The 16,144-nt window shown below is 42.4% G+C and overlaps 1 protein-coding gene across 2 annotated transcripts in view; it reads left to right on the plus strand.

Moving 5' to 3' along the window:
- L3MBTL3 (L3MBTL histone methyl-lysine binding protein 3) overlaps positions 1–16,144 on the plus strand; it is a 94,192-nt gene that overhangs the window by 22,385 nt on the left and 55,663 nt on the right. For both annotated transcript variants that reach the window (XM_073666096.1, XM_073666097.1), the window contains exons 5-8: positions 9,223–9,397; positions 11,610–11,664; positions 13,532–13,614; positions 14,031–14,135. In XM_073666096.1, the coding sequence (XP_073522197.1) occupies positions 9,223–9,397; positions 11,610–11,664; positions 13,532–13,614; positions 14,031–14,135 (418 nt within the window). The remainder of the gene's footprint in view (positions 1–9,222; positions 9,398–11,609; positions 11,665–13,531; positions 13,615–14,030; positions 14,136–16,144) is intronic.

Raw genomic sequence — 16,144 nt, forward strand, 5'->3', positions numbered from 1 at the left:
TCTTAACAATGAAAATATTAGATCTAAACTGTTTTGCTCAGCAACAAGTACTTACAAAAAATGAAGGTTTTTAGCGCATAAATTGGCCAATTCATGTGTGCCCAACAACCACTGAAAGGTAACCTCCCCCTGATGGGTAACTACTCTGCCTTCCATGCTACTTTTGGGCTACACGCCTACAACTAAATGGACAAACATGTCTTCTTCTGGGCTAAAAACACCTACATTTAAAGGGCAAGCAGAGCTGTTTATACAACACCTGCTGGTTAATGGGAGGAGTGCAGAATCAGGCAAGAGGCAGTTACACCCCCTTATAATAATTCAAACCAGAAAAACCTGACCAGCACCTCCTAATGTGAACTGGTGCCAGCTGCTGTAACTAGAAAATATATCAAAAGAATGCAGCAGCACCATATATATATATATATACACTGCTCAAAAAAATAAAGGGAACACTTAAATAACACAATGTAACTCCAAGTCGATAACACTTCTGTGAAATCTACCTGTCCAGTTATGAAGCAACACTGATTGACAATCAATTTCTCCTGCTGTTGTGCAAATGGAACAGATAACCGGTAGAAATGGTTCTGCAGGTGGTGACCACAGACCATTTCTCTATTCTCATCCTTTTTGGCTGTTGTTTTGGTCACTTTTTCATTTTGCCATTGCTCTCACCCCTAGAGGTACAGTAGCATGAGGCGGTGTCTACAGTACAACCCACAGAAGTTGCTCAGGAAGTGCAGTTCATCCAGGATGGCACATCAGTGCGAGCTGTGGAAAGAAGGGTAGCTGTGTCTGTCAGCACAGTGTCCAGAGCATGGAGCAGATACCAGGAGATGTGGGGGGGGCCATAGGAGGGCAACAACCCAGCAGCAGGACCGTTACCTCCTCCTTTGTGCAAGGAGGAACAGGAGGTGCACTGCCAGAACCCTGCAAAATGACCTCTAGCAGGCCACAAATGTGCATGTGTCACAAATGGTTAGAAACCCGACACCATGAGGGTGGTATGAGGGCCTGACGTCCACAGATGGGGGTTGTGCTCACAGCCCAACACCATGCAGGACGCTTGGCATTTGCCACAGAACACCAGCATTGGCAAAGTCGCCACTGGCGCCCTGTGCTCTTCACAGATGAAAGCAGGTTCACACTGAGCACATGTGATAGACGTGACAGAGTCTGGAGACACCGTGGAGAGCGATCTGCTGCCTGCAACATCCTTCAGCATGACCGGTTTGGCAGTGGGTCAGTAATGGTGTGAGGTGGCATTTCTTAGGAGGGCCGCACAGCCCTCCATGTGCTCGCCAGAGGTAGCCTGACTGCCATTAGGTACCGAGATGAGATCCTCAGACCCCTTGTGAGACCATATGCTGGTGCGGTTGGCCCTGGGTTCCTCCTAATGCAGGACAATGCCAGACCTCATGTGGCTGGAGTGTGTCAGCAGTTCCTGCAAGATGAAGGCATTGAAGCTATGGGCTGGCCCGCCCGTTCCGCAGACCTGAATCCGATTGAGCACATCTGGGACATCATGTCTCGCTCCATCCACCAACGTCACGTTGCACCACAGACTGTCCAGGAGTTGGCTGATGCTTTAATCAAGGTCTGGGAGGAGATCCCACAGGAGACCATCCGCAACCTCATCAGGAGCATGCCCAGGCATTGTAGGGAGGTCATACAGGCACGTGGAGGTCACACACAATACTGAGCCTCATTTTGACTTGTTTTAAGGACATTACATCAAAGTTGAATCAGCCTGTAATGTGTTTTTCCACTTTAATTTTGGGGGTGATTCCAAATCCAGGCCTCCATTGGTTAATAAATTTGATTTCCATTGATGATTTGTAATGCAGCGGCTTGCGGCATTACTGTAATGGTCCAGGGTGTGTTCTGGCTGACCATGTACCTCTCCCTCAGGTGACTGATCACATGACTGTGACATCAGCACAGGTCCTGTGCACACAGAAGGACTGATCACATGACTGTGACAGCACAGGTCCTGTATGCACTGAGGGATATATAAATCTTGGTGCTTTTGAAACAGTGTGAAAAAGGCGTGAGGCCTGTTCCCTGTGTGTGGGACACCGTTGGCCTGGTGAGGCCTGGAAGGCAGAGGCTGGATCCCCCTGTGTTTAGGATGCCAGTAGCCTTGGAGGGCGAGAGGCCTGGTCCCTGTGTGGGACTCCACTAGCCTGGAAGGCAGAGGCTGGATCTCCCCTGTGTTTTAAGATGCCAGTAGCCTTTGAAGGAATGAGGCCCGGAGGCCCATCTGGGAAGCCGTGAAGTCACAGCGGTGGCAGAACCGAGCTGAGAGAGGCAGCTAAAACCCGGCAAAGGTAAAAACGCTGCTTGATGCGGACATTTATATTGTTACCTTGCTGAAGGCTGTATCTTGAGCCAAGTGGACATATCTGTCACTGGAAAGGCTCTTGGACACTATATGTGTAATATGTCGGCGAGCCACTGAGATGGACTCGGTTATGAGCGGTGTATGATAAATAATAAACAGCTGGATTGCGAAATACCGGAAAGACGTTGCATGTGTGCTTTAATTGACCCGGTGAAGCGAGTGCCCCTCAGCATGATGAATAGCGCTGCCTTACTAATATATATAAATATATATATGTATATGTATATATACTATATATATTACTATTATTATACAGGGTGGTCCAAAAGTAGCTGTAATAAGGTTATGAAAGGGGAGATTTATCAAACGCTAAATTGCAGCCGCCTGTCTGGATCATCCTCCAATAAACCATGAATTAGACGTGGACGATAAGTTTTCCACCCAATAGATTTCAGGATTCGCATGAAGCTCGTGAAATTCCCAATTCCAAAGAGGCTCTTCTGGTGGACTTTTTTGGACTCTGAACAAATGTTTCAGCAACAAGTTGTTGTATTAAAAATACAGAGAAAAGGCAGATTGGACATACAGTACAGACCAAAAGTTTGGACACACCTACCTCATTTAAAGATTTTTCTGTATTTTCATGACTATAAAAATTGTACATTCACACTGAAGGCATCAAAGCTATGAATTAACACATGTGGAATTATATACTTAACAAAAAAGTGTGAAACAACTGAAAATATGTCTTATATTCTAGGTTCTTCAAAGAAGCCACCTTTTGCTTTGATGACTGCTTTGCACACTCTTGGCATTCTCTTGATGAGCTTCAAGAGGTAGTCACCGGAAATGGTCTTCCAACAATCTTGAAGGAGTTCCCAGAGATGCTTAGCACTTGTTGGCCCTTTTGCCTTCACTCTGCGGTCCAGCTCACCCCAAACCATCTCGATTGGGTTCAGGTCTGGTGACTGTGGAGGCCAGGTCATCTGGCGTAGCACCCCATCACTCTCCTTCTTGGTCAAATAGCCCTTACACAGCCTGGAGGTGTGTTTGGGGTCATTGTCCTGTTGAAAAATAAATGATGGTCCAACTAAACGCAAACCGGATGGAATAGCATGCCGCTGCAAGATGCTGTGGTAGCCATGCTGGTTCAGTATGCCTTCAATTTTGAATAAATCCCCAACAGTGTCACCAGCAAAGCACCCCCACACCATCACACCTCCTCCTCCATGCTTCACGGTGGGAACCAGGCATGTAGAGTCTATCCGTTCACCTTTTCTGCGTCGCACAAAGACACGGTGGTTGGAACCAAAGATCTCAAATTTGGACTCATCAGACCAAAGCACAGATTTCCACTGGTCTAATGTCCATTCCTTGTGTTCTTTAGCCCAAACAAGTCTCTTCTGCTTGTTGCCTGTCCTTAGCAGTGGTTTCCTAGCAGCTATTTTACCATGAAGGCCTGCTGCACAAAGTCTCCTCTTAACAGTTGTTGTAGAGATGTGTCTGCTGCTAGAACTCTGTGTGGCATTGACCTGCTCTCTAATCTGAGCTGCCGTTAACCTACGATTTCTGAGGCTGGTGATTCGGATAAACTTATCCTCAGAAGCAGAGGTGACTCTTGGTCTTCCTTTCCTGGGGCAGTCCTCATGTGAGCCAGTTTCTTTCTAATGCTTGATGATTTTTGCAACTGCACTTGGGGACACTTTCAAAGTTTTCCCAATTTTTCGGACTGACTGACCTTCATTTCTTAAAGCAATGATGGCCACTCGTTTTTCTTTACTTAGCTGCTTTTTTCTTGCCATAATACAAATTCTAATAGTCTATTCAGCATCCACCAGACTTCTGCACAACACAACTGATGGTCCCAACCCCATTTATAAGGCAAGAAATCCCACTTATTAAACCTGACAGGGCACACCTGTGTAGTGAAAACCTTTTCCGGTGACTACCTCTTGAAGCTCAACAAGAGAATGCCAAGAGTGTGCAAAGCAGTCATCGAAGCAAAAGGTGGCTACTTTGAAGAACCTAGAATATAAGACATATTTTCAGTTGTTTCACACTTTTTTGTTAAGTATATAATTCCACATGTGTTAATTCATAGTTTTGATGCCTTCAGTGTGAATGTACAATTTTTATAGTCATGAAAATACAGAAAAATCTTTAAATGAGAAGGTGTGTCCAAACTTTTGGTCTGTACTGTAATTTCACACAAAACTCAAAAAATGGGCCAGACAAAATTGTTGGCACCCTCAAATTAATATTTGGTCTCTCTCTCTCTAACCCTATCTCTATCCTTCGTGCAGAGAGTAGTGTAATCCTGCTTTGCATGCCGAGATTCCACAACCTAGAAGTTTGGATATAACTTTTGCTAGAGTCAGGCACTTTAGCGTGGCATTAGGGACAAATGACAGTTTTCGGTTTTTTTTGTAATACGTGTTATTTAGTAAAATCACCAGTCTGACTGCCAACTCTTTAACCCCTTCATGACCGGAGCATTTTCCGTTTTTGCATTTTCGTTTTTTGCTCCCCTTGTTCCCAGAGCCATAGCATTTTTCTTTTTGGGCAATATGACCATGTGAGGGCTTATTTTTTGCGGGACGAGTTGTACTTTTAAACGCCATTACTAGTTTTACCATATCGTGTACTGGAAAACGTGACAAAAATTCCAAGTGCGGTGAAATTGCAAAAAAAAATGCAATTCCACAGTTGTGTTGTTTTTTTTTTTTGCTTCCACGTTCACTGGATGCTAAAACTGACCTGCCATCATTATTCTACAGGTCATCATTATTCTCCAGGTCTCCAGTAGTTCGTAGACACCAAACATGTATAGGTTCTTTTTTTATTTAAGTGGTGGAAAAAAAAATCCAAAGTTTGCTGAAAAAAAAAAAAAATGGCGCCATTTTCCGAGACCCATAGCGTCTCCATTTTTCGGGATCTGGAGCCCGGTGAGGGCTTATTTTTGCGTGCCAGGCTGAGGTTTTAATTTATACTATTTTGGGGTAGATACGATATTTTGTTCGCCCTTTATTGCATTTTATTTCAATGTTGCGTCGACCAAAAAAAACTTAATTCTGGCGTTTGGAATTTTTTTCTTGTTACGCCGTTTACCGATCGGATTAATTCTTTCGTTATATTGATAGATCGGGCTATTCTGAACGCGGCGATACCAAATATGTGAATGTGGGGTTTATTTTTTATTATTTTATTTTGAATGGGGCAAAAGGGGGGTGATTTAAACTTTTATATTTTAATTTTTTAAAACCATTTTTTTTACACTTTTTGCTGGCTTCTATAGCCTCCATAGGAGACTAGAAGCAGCAACTGTCTGATCGCCTCTGCTACATAGAGGTGATGAACATATCACCTCTATGTAGCAGAAATGCTCCAGTGCTATGAGCGCCGACCACTAGGTGGCTCTCATAGCAATCTTTATATGACAACCACTGGGGTCTGCTGCAGACCCAGGATTGTCATGCCCACCCATCAGTGACCCGTGTTCACATGACTGAGTCACCGATGGGCGGGGTAAGTGACGCTCTTCTGGTGCGGCGCTGTTAAATGCCGCTGTCAGAGATTGACAGCGGCATTTAACTGGTCAACAGCCGCTGGTGGATTGCGATTCCACCCGCGGCTGTTGCGGGCACATGTCAGCTGATTCTTACAGCTGACATATGCCTGGTTCAGTGCGGGCTCACCGCCGGAGCCCTCACTGAACCGGGGGTGATGGCCTGGGGCGTACTAATACGCCCCAGGCCAGAAAGGGGTTAAAGCGAACCTGTCAGCAGATTTTGCTAAGTAAACTTCAGGCAGTGTCATGTTGGGGCTGCTGCACTGATTAATATGATGCCTAAGGTGAAGAAATCCTTCTTGTGTAATCAGTGTTTGCAGTTTTGAGTTAATGATATGCCCGTGCTCCGGGGCAGGACTGTAGGCAGGGTCTTATCCTGGTGCTCTAGGCCAGATCAGCAAAATAAGATGCCCGCCCCTGTCTCTCTGATGAGAAATATACTTGTGCTTCGGGGCGGCCTGTGGGCAGATCTTATCTTGCTGATCTGGCCTAGAGCACAAAGGAAAGACCCTGTCTACAGTCCCACCCCGGAGCACGGTCATATCATTAAAAGGAATTTGACCCCCTGGCACTTATCTTACTTCTAATATGGGCATACAGGTGATAGAAAATGTAAATCTATACATACCTGTATGTATCATATTAGAGGTCTTGTTGCTGTGAAATTGCTTTTTATTCCTTCTGGTTTATGATGCGTTCCCGTCCTGGGGCCCACAACAAATCCCGTCTACTGTTTTAATTAAAATATTTCTCCCCTCCCCTGCACGTCACAGGGCCTTGTGACGTGCAGTCGTTGTGGCCAGATCCCGCGCCTGCGCACTTCACCTTTTTCCACAAGGCGCACTTCTTCCTGCCGTCTATGTATCATTGTAGCGCAGGGATCTTGGGCGCAGGCGAGTCACTCTAACTTCCCAGTGCTTGTGTACAAGATCCCTGCTCTACAATGATACATAGACGGCAGGAAGAAGTGCGCCTTGTGGAAAAAGGTGAAGTGCGCAGGCGCGGGATCTGGCCACAACGACTGCACGTCACAAGGCCCTGTGACGTGCAGGGGAGGGGAGAAATATTTTAATTAAAACAGTAGACGGGATTTGTTGTGGGCCCCAGGACGGGAACGCATCATAAACCAGAAGGAATAAAAAGCAATTTCACAGCAACAAGACCTCTAATATGATACATACAGGTATGTATAGATTTACATTTTCTATCACCTGTATGCCCATATTAGAAGTAAGATAAGTGCCAGGGGGTGACAGATTCCCTTTAACGCAAAACTCCAAACCCAGATTACACAAGAACCAAAAGATGGATTTCTTCACCTCAGGTATCATATTAATCAGTGAAGCAGCCCCAACCTGACACTACCTGTAGTTTACTTAGCAAAATGCTGCTGACAGGTTCCCTTTAATACAAAGACTGAGGGTCGGTACATGCTGTATAACGTATGCAATTTTGCTGCAATTAAAGGTCCAGTTTTACATTGCTGCACTTGCTGTAACATGTATTGAAACTTTATATACCTGCTGTTTAGTTGCATTTCGGTAATAGTGTAACTCTCTGCGTGTACCTGAATATACTCTTAATGCTGTTAAAAACCAACATGCCTGATCCCTCTCATCACAACATCTTCCATGGCAGAAGAGTTTGGACACTATACACATTAGATGAATGCCAGCCTATCCCCTGACCATCTAATGAGTATGGAAACTTTGCATTACAATATTTCAAATTTGCTTACATTTAAATATGGACATAACATTTTCTCAGAATCATGTATTTTACGTTATGCTTACTAAAAATGTTGATCCCCCCCCCCCCCCACACACACTCTGGTCCTAGGCTTTTAGTGCCCGGTGCCTGCTTCCAGAAAGCATGATGAGCAATAGCCAATGTGCCTCTACAATGCTACATAGTGCAATGTAGCATCATCACTGGGAAGCACTATATATTAGACATACCCATGTGGCTTGATTTGCACTATGGCAAATGTCATTTTAGCCTCCATTGTTCTAGTATCTGCAGGCATACTTTACTTATTTTACACTGTATAAATTAGTTTTCTACACAAATGGCCACCACAAAAAAACTCCCATACAGTGTGCGCTTTTTTCACAATGGTTCATTTTTGGTACAAATGTCACTATATGCTTATACTGTGGCATACATCATAGCCTTGTGTTGAAAGTATACATCCAGGCCATATGTTTCTAACAAAGATCATGGAGAGCCTTAGGGATCATTCAGACCTCAGTGGTTTTCTTGTACGCAAAATAAACAGTCCAAGTTTCATCAGTGTTTTGATCAGAGTTTGGCCATTGTCAGTTTTTACCATTAGAGTTTGGCCAGCGTTTCATCATTTTTTTAAATTTTTTTTTTCCTCAAATGAAAAAAAAAAAAAAACTGATAGGAGAAGCTTGAGAAACCTCAAACAGTCTGTGAAAACAGACGCAACACAGATAGTATCTGAATACTGTCTGGATTTAAGATAAAAAAAAAATATATCATAGACTTGCATTGGTGAAGTCTCCATGCTTTTGTGCAGACCACTCAGTCCAAAATCAGACCTGAACTACCCCATAGACCAGGGATATGAAAAAATGCAAGAGCGCGATAGAGTCTTATCCAATTAATAATTGTTACAGAAGTATTAAAAGCTGCTCACCTAGTAGGGTTGTGTGGGACACAACACCTATAAAGCCTGCACTCCAAATGCTGCAGCTTCCTATGGATATGTCAGAGATAGATGCTGGGAAAGGAAGTTGTTTCTGCGCTCTCTGGAGTCACGACAAACCATTATTATGGATAAAAATGTAGGTTTATTATCTACGCATTTCAGAGTCCACCGACTCCTTCCTCAGGACAACCATACAGAAGCTTCCAAACACAGGACATCATTATATGGGCAGTCCAGAATTGTTTAAAGGCATAGTAATCTTAGTGTATGGAAACTTTTGACTTTGCAGTAAGTAATAAAAATGCCTTAAAACATTCTCTCTCATTATTCTGGCATCTGGAAAATATTAAAAATTATGGTAATCCGTCTTTTTATATAGTGTATGTAAACTTAAACTTATTCTACCCATTATAGACATTTCTGGCATTATAAAGATTTTATCCTACATGTTTCATTCTGAGAGCTGTGGTGCCGCCTTTCCATTCCTGACAGAAGTGGTCTCACCTAATGGTGATGGGGAGATACAGAAACGTCTGAACGAGCAGAAGCACACATTATTCTGCCTTAAAAGTGTATATGATAAAACCCTGGTAAGGATGTGCTTTTCTTTAATATAATCTCTCATTTTCTTAGAGAAAAGAAAGTGGGCTCCTCTTTGGAAGAGCAATCAGCTCCACCTACACCATCCACTAAGCCTGCGGGTCCTGTACCCAGCACAGAGAATGAGCGTCCTCAGAGATTGCGAAAGAAGAGAAAACTTTTGATGGATTCAGGGGATGAAGAAGATGTAATTGATGATGATGATGAGGTAAAGAGCAAAAATACCTTCAGATGATGTGATGTATACTCAGGAAATCTTCAGTTCTGCTTTTAATGGTTTTCCAAAATGCCCAGCCTTTAGAAGCGATTTTCTCTTCAGTTTCTCAATATTCTACATGGTTGTCTGCTGATTTGAGTTATTACCACCTGCACTAAAAACAGCTGATCACTTCATTTCAGGATAGTCAACACTTTCCCTTGATTTTCTATAAAACTTTTCTAGAATTCCACTTTTCTTAGATAATTATGCAAAAAAAATGTTGAGATAAATATAATAAAACAATGTTATTGAAAGGTATGTCCAACATTCTGCCATATCGTAATAAAGCCGTGAGACAGAATATTGTATCTGTTCTGAGTAGTAGAGCAAATGGCCTGCTTGGTTTAGGAACAGGACAAAGCTCTCCTAGCCAGGATGATGATTACTTACCACTGCATACACCAACCATAGTTTCTGGAGTTTGATGCAGTCTTTTAATACTTTTGGTAACAGGACTTGTAAATGTGTAAAGCACCATATGTCCGTTGCCTGAAAGTCTAAGAATGTTGACAAGTTACCCTACCCTAACAGTTTACTTGTTTGGGATTTTGCAGTTTTTTTCATTGTAAGAAGGGTTGATTACCTTTTGAACATTGCTTCACCTATAACATTGAGGTGTGGTCGTCTCAAACTAGATTGAAATAGCCGCATCACTGTGTTCTTGTTGTGGGTTCAGAGTACTTTAGCTTGTAAACCTGGTCACAAGTTCGGATATTTCCGGTACTGGAAAAGCCAGTACCAGAGATGACCGTGTGCAGCGTCAGGATCACATGTAGCTGCGCCTGGGAATCAGCAGTACGGTTATCGCTGTTCCCAAGCGTCGGGTACTGAACGCTGCTCTCACCGTTGTCCCCTGCTGGCGCTGCGATCAGCACCAGCAGGGGACATTGTTGAGAGTAGTAGCCTGCTCCTGCTGCCTCCAAGTGTAAAAATAAGATTAAAATAAAAAAATCCATATACTCACCTGTCCTAAGTGTCCCCTGCTGTAATCCATCTGACCGCTCACTCCGAGGAGCCCGGGGGAGTATGACTCGCTGCGCCAAGCTCAGTGAGTGACAGGACACCGCTCGCTCGGTGGAGCGATTCATTCTGCCCGGCAACTCTGCGTGAGCAGTCAGATGGATTACAGAGTTGGACACTTAGGACAGGTGAGTATAAGTTTTTTTTAATTTTATTCTTATTTTTCCACAAGGACACAGCGGGAGCAGAATACTACTCTCATCATTGTCCCTTGCTTGGGGCAATTGCAGAGCCGGCAGGGGACAAGGATGAGGGCAGTGTTCAGCACCCGGCGCTTGAGAACAGTGCTAACTGTACACTGATTTTCAGGCGCCGGTACGTGTCACACTGATGACACACGGATGACATCCATGAATCATCAGTGTGGGATGTTTTTCTTCCCTTGCAGCGGGTAAAAAACGGACATGTCAACGTGTTTTGCACACTTGTGACTTGTTATGCCTTTTTCTCGTTCATTCACAATATAATGTTAACAAGGGTTTAATGCATAATTCCAATAAAGAAAAATCCTTTACATTCCTCTTAGTATTACATATACAGCCACTCACTTCAAATCACGGATCCTGTGGTTCAGCTTTTTTTCTCCTATTTTATTAACAGGCAGTTGTTATTTTTGCCCCCGTGATACCTTCTCTGCGGTATTGCAGCCTGATCGCCAGTCACTGCTTCCTGAAGCCTGCTGTGTCCCATTACAGCTGGCACTCCTCCTCCCTTCACATACTGTAGTGACCACTACGTGAAACGGTGCTGATGCTGCTGTAAGCTCAGGATGCTCCTTTTTATATACACGGGCAGCTAGCAATTACTATTTGGACATTTCTTTATCTTGCTCCGCAGAGAGAAAGTAATAGATTTTTGGTCCCAGATAGCAAATTGCATGCACTTGCATGGACTTCAATGTAAGTTGTGTGTGACAGGTATATGTTGTTTTGGCTGTAAATAGCACAACAGAAAATTGCAGGCAAGTTGGACATATGATTTTCTTTGTACAGGTTGCCTGTTCCTTGTAGCCCTAGACTAATTTTAAAGTAAGAGACTAGGAGTATGTGTCAGCTCCTCTAAGCTTGTACATCAAATTTACAGATGTTTCTGGGCTCCAGCCCTGATTTTGTTTTAAGATACTTTTTCTCATTTTTTACAGGAAAAATTCAGAGGACACCAGAAGAGAGGAAAAACTGCCAAGCACGTAAAAGCAGGTAGATGAGCATTTAAAGGAAAATAAGCTTGCTCTTCAAGACCAAAATAAGTTTCAGGTTGTCCACTACTTTATCAGTGATGGCCTATCCTAAGGATAAGTCATCAGTGTAGGATGAGCTGTCCTCTGTGACGGCGGCGGCAGCCACTGACTTGAAATGCTCAATTTCGGAGCTGCTACGTCTTCTGATAGTGGCCGCGGCTGGGTACTACACACCCGCCTCCTATTCAAATCACTATCCACGCAGTCTACTGTGTCTAAGCGTCCACCTCCAGTAGGCATGCACGACATAGCACACGTTCACTCTGTCGGCACCATTATAGTCTATAGCCCCGTTGGCTCATACGCCTGAATCCCATTTTGCGGTGGGGTTTAGACGTAAGCCCCGAGGGGACCAACGAACGGGTGCCAGAACACAGGGTGAAAGCACCCTAAGCCATAGATCGCTCACCACTGATGCAGCACTATTTATATAATGAATCACAGGAGTTTACAGCATTTTTACAGTTGAGGTTGGTTCTCAGTATTTTATGCCATAATGACAAATTTCTTGACATAAAAAGGACGACCAATGTAAAAAAAACAGCATAGGAGCCTTGTATAATCTAGTCTAGGATCCACCAAGAGGCAGAGATGGTTTTTGAAGAAAAAAAAAAAAAAGTTATGTTCAAGGTGACAAGTTTTTCTATCACTAACCGCTTCTGGATTTCTCCTTTTTATGGGTGATTTTTAGAAGAGTTTCTATTTGATTATTGTTCTTTGTTTTTTATTATGTATACCCCTTTTCACATGTAAAGCGCCCTGGAATAAATGGTGCTATAATAATAATTTTTCCTATTTTTTGTTTTTGCAGCTTTTTCATTTGATATGTCAAATCTATCTAAAAAAAAAAAAAAAAAAAGTGACAAACGCTTCTTTTTTCTCCACAAGGTATTTTTCAACACCTGAAAAGATTTAAAAAAAACAAAACAAAAGCACTTAAAAAACCTGTGCACATGAACAGCAAAATGAATTAACATTGAGATGGATAGGAAAAGTCTTTCAGTTGTCTTTTGTAGTGTTTTTTTACACTCTTTTTGGAGCAGATCCACTCAAAAAAAAAAAAGTCCTCAAAAAAATTCTATGTAAATATATCCTAATTGTGCCCATGGTTGCAAACCTCCTGTTTGTAACTGTCAAAGTAAAAAAGTAAACCAATTTGCCTTATTAATAGGACTTAAAAGGTTTTTAAACCAAGAGTTTGGATAATATATAGTAAGAGGGGAAAGGGGTCCAAAGTGGCAAACTGAACGTCTACACTATGAAGCTATAGGTACTTCTCCAACCTGGAGTTGGAAATATTAAAGGGCATCTGTCAGCAGGTTTTTGCTATATAAGCTGACAGCAGCATGATGTAGGGACAGAGACACTGATGCCAACAATGTATCACTTAGTTTACTGGATGCAGCAGTTGTGATAGTCACAGTTTTCTATACTGCAGAGCTCCGTTGTTACGTTGTGTATAACACCACCCACATCACAGCTTTCTGTGTACTTGTACTGCTAATCAGTCCTGGGGGCGTGGTTGGACTAGGATGCACGAGGTCAGTCCTGTAATGATAATCTCCTGCTGATAATACACTGATTGTATTGAAAAAGCAAAACACAGCTTAGTAAGTGACACATCTCTGGAATCAGGGACTCTCCTCCTAAATTATGGTGCTTTCATATCAACTTGCAAAAGCCTTCTGACATATTTCCTTTAAGCGTTTGGGAGGTCAGGGTGTTTTTTTTTTCCCCTATGGTTGCATTGTTTCCTGATGTCATATGTTATCCATACGTGGAATAGTATGTATTTCATTTGTTTGTACTATTTTTGATCAACACAGCACAGAAGAAGAAGCTATGGAATTGGGTTTCATACCTGGAAGAGGAGAAGATGCCAGCTGCGCCACTGAAGCTCTTCAAAGAGGTATTTTGCATAAGATTGCATTTTTATTTGGAACAGCTCTTAAATTACAAGTCACTGATTGGATTTTGTCATTTTATGAGCCGTTTCTAATACAGATTGAGTACTGAATGCTTTCTTCTTTAAAGGGTTTTTTTCAAGCTTAAGGCATTGATGACTTATCCAATGGATAGTCATCATTGTGAAATCGGTGGGGGTCCACGTCCCCCAACTATCAGCTACTAATTACTCCGGTGACAACCAGATGTGAACAGCACCGCTCAATTCACTGTGTAGTTTATATTCCCAGGAAGTGTTGCTCAGCTCCTATTAAAGTTGACCTACTGTACCTAGGAATGGCCTCTGCAGGTTGCCTCTGTTTTAAATGATTTTCTGGTTGCCTACTGTCACCTTTTAACTTTAGTTGTCTTTGCTTTCAGCATCAGTCTTTTCCCCAGTCACGGAATAGCTTTAGAGTGGGATTAAAGTTAGAAGGAATAGATCCAGAACATCCATCCTTGTACTGTGTCCTGACTGTTGTAGAGGTAAGAGCTGCCAACATGTGCTGTAATAATGGGAACATTATAGCGCAGGGGTGCACAATCTTTTCTGGTCCAAAGGCCGCATTGTCATGTTGAATCGTTTATAAGTGCCGCAATAAAACGTACAGGAGTACTACCATCAGAAATATTTTCGGCGTATATCAAAATTATTTGCTATAAATGCTTGATAAATAGTAGTCCATAAAGTAAAACCTTCATCTACCAGAATAAACGAGGTACTCGTTAGCACTAAGAAGTTGGGAAAGCCATGCATGAATGTGGTTCTCCCCATTGTAAGCTTAAATACCATAAGCTACAATGTATAGAGCCCAAAACAGAGATGACCAAGTGTAAAACTCGTATACATCAAATTTATGGCAACACAAAGATAACTGGTTACCCTCCCTCTATTGTTTGATAGGAAAACTACATATAGACAGCCACACACAGGCAAGCATTTGTGTGACCAGAAGGTTGGGGGCCGCACAGTAAGGCATCACAATAGCCCCCTGGCTGCAGGCTGTGCCCCCCTGTTACAGATGTTTTCCAGGACTTAAACATTGATGTTTACTCACTAGTTTGGTTCAAGTGAATGTATCTGAGCTGCAGTACCAAATATAGACATCCATGGACAGGATCTGCTGCACCCATGTAGACCATGAAGCAAATCGGACCTGTCATTTTTCTGAGTGGTGGAGGTTTAGCTATCTGACCCACATTGATTAAACAACAATACCCTTTTTTAACATCAAACATCATTTTTTTTTATTTTAAAGGAAGTTTGTCAATACAAATTGAGTGTTCAAACCAAGCAAAGAACCTTATAGGAAAAATGGCTCTAATAAAAATTGTACCTTTAGTGTCACAATCTATTGCTTTCCTTAAATAGTTCTCCAATCAAATAAATAAAGAAGGTGCTCTCAGATCCATTGTCATCACCGAACAATTCAGTGCACACTCCCAGCTCCTTACTTTCCTTGACTGACACCTCAGAGAACTTTTAAGATCCATAGGAGGGCAGAGATAGAAAACTAGTAGGTGGGAAGGATCACAGAACTGCTCGACCATGCCAGTGGTAGCACTTCATTAACATATTTCAATAAAGAACAATTTATTTCAAATGCAGTCACAGATTGAGACACTACAGGTATGAGTTTTTTTAGGGATACAGTCCTGCTCATCATCATTGGCTTCCATAAAGTTTAAGTACATAATGTGGGATATCTCCTGAAAAAAATGAATGAAGTGAAACAGTTTTTTGTATAGAGCCCTCGTGTTAAATACAGTGGGGAAAAAAGTATTTAGTCAGCCACCAATTGTGCAAGTTCTCCCACTTAAAAAGATGAGAGAGGCCTGAATTTACACCATAGGTAGACTCAACTATGAGATACAAAATGAGAAAACAAATCCTGAGCAACACATTGTCTGGTCTTGAAAGAAATTTTTTTCAAATTTTCGTCAATTACAAACAAGCAAGATTTCTGGCTCTCACAGACCTGTAACTTCTTTTTTAAGAGGCTCCTCTGTCCTCCACTCATTACCTGTAGTACTGGCACCTGTTTGATCTTGTTATCTGTATAAAAGACACCTGTCCGCAACCTCAAACAGTCACACTCCAAACTCCACTATGGTGAAAACCAAAGAGCTATTGAAGGACACCAGAAACAAAATTGTAGCCCTGCACCAGGCTGGGAAGACTGACTCTGCAATAGGCAAGCAGCTTGGTGTGAGAGCAATAATTAGAAAATGGAATCATTTTGTCTCTCATACTTGAGGTCGACCTATGATGTCAATTACAGGCCTCTCTCATCTTTTTATGCGGGAGAACTTGCACAGCTGGTGGCTGCCTAAATACTTCTTTTCCCCACTGTACAAAAGAGCAAATGATAAACAATAACTTAAAACAAAAAAACAATGGGAGGGAAATATAGAAATACCAAAAGCGTGCTGTGTCACTGGTATTGGCACCCTTTACATTAATTTAGTATGGAAACACATTTTGACTCGCCTGT

This window comes from Phyllobates terribilis, unplaced genomic scaffold, assembly GCF_046119375.1.
Source record: "Phyllobates terribilis strain yellow unplaced genomic scaffold, ASM4611937v1 Scaffold_2__4_contigs__length_985480577, whole genome shotgun sequence".
NCBI lineage: Eukaryota > Metazoa > Chordata > Amphibia > Anura > Dendrobatidae > Phyllobates > Phyllobates terribilis.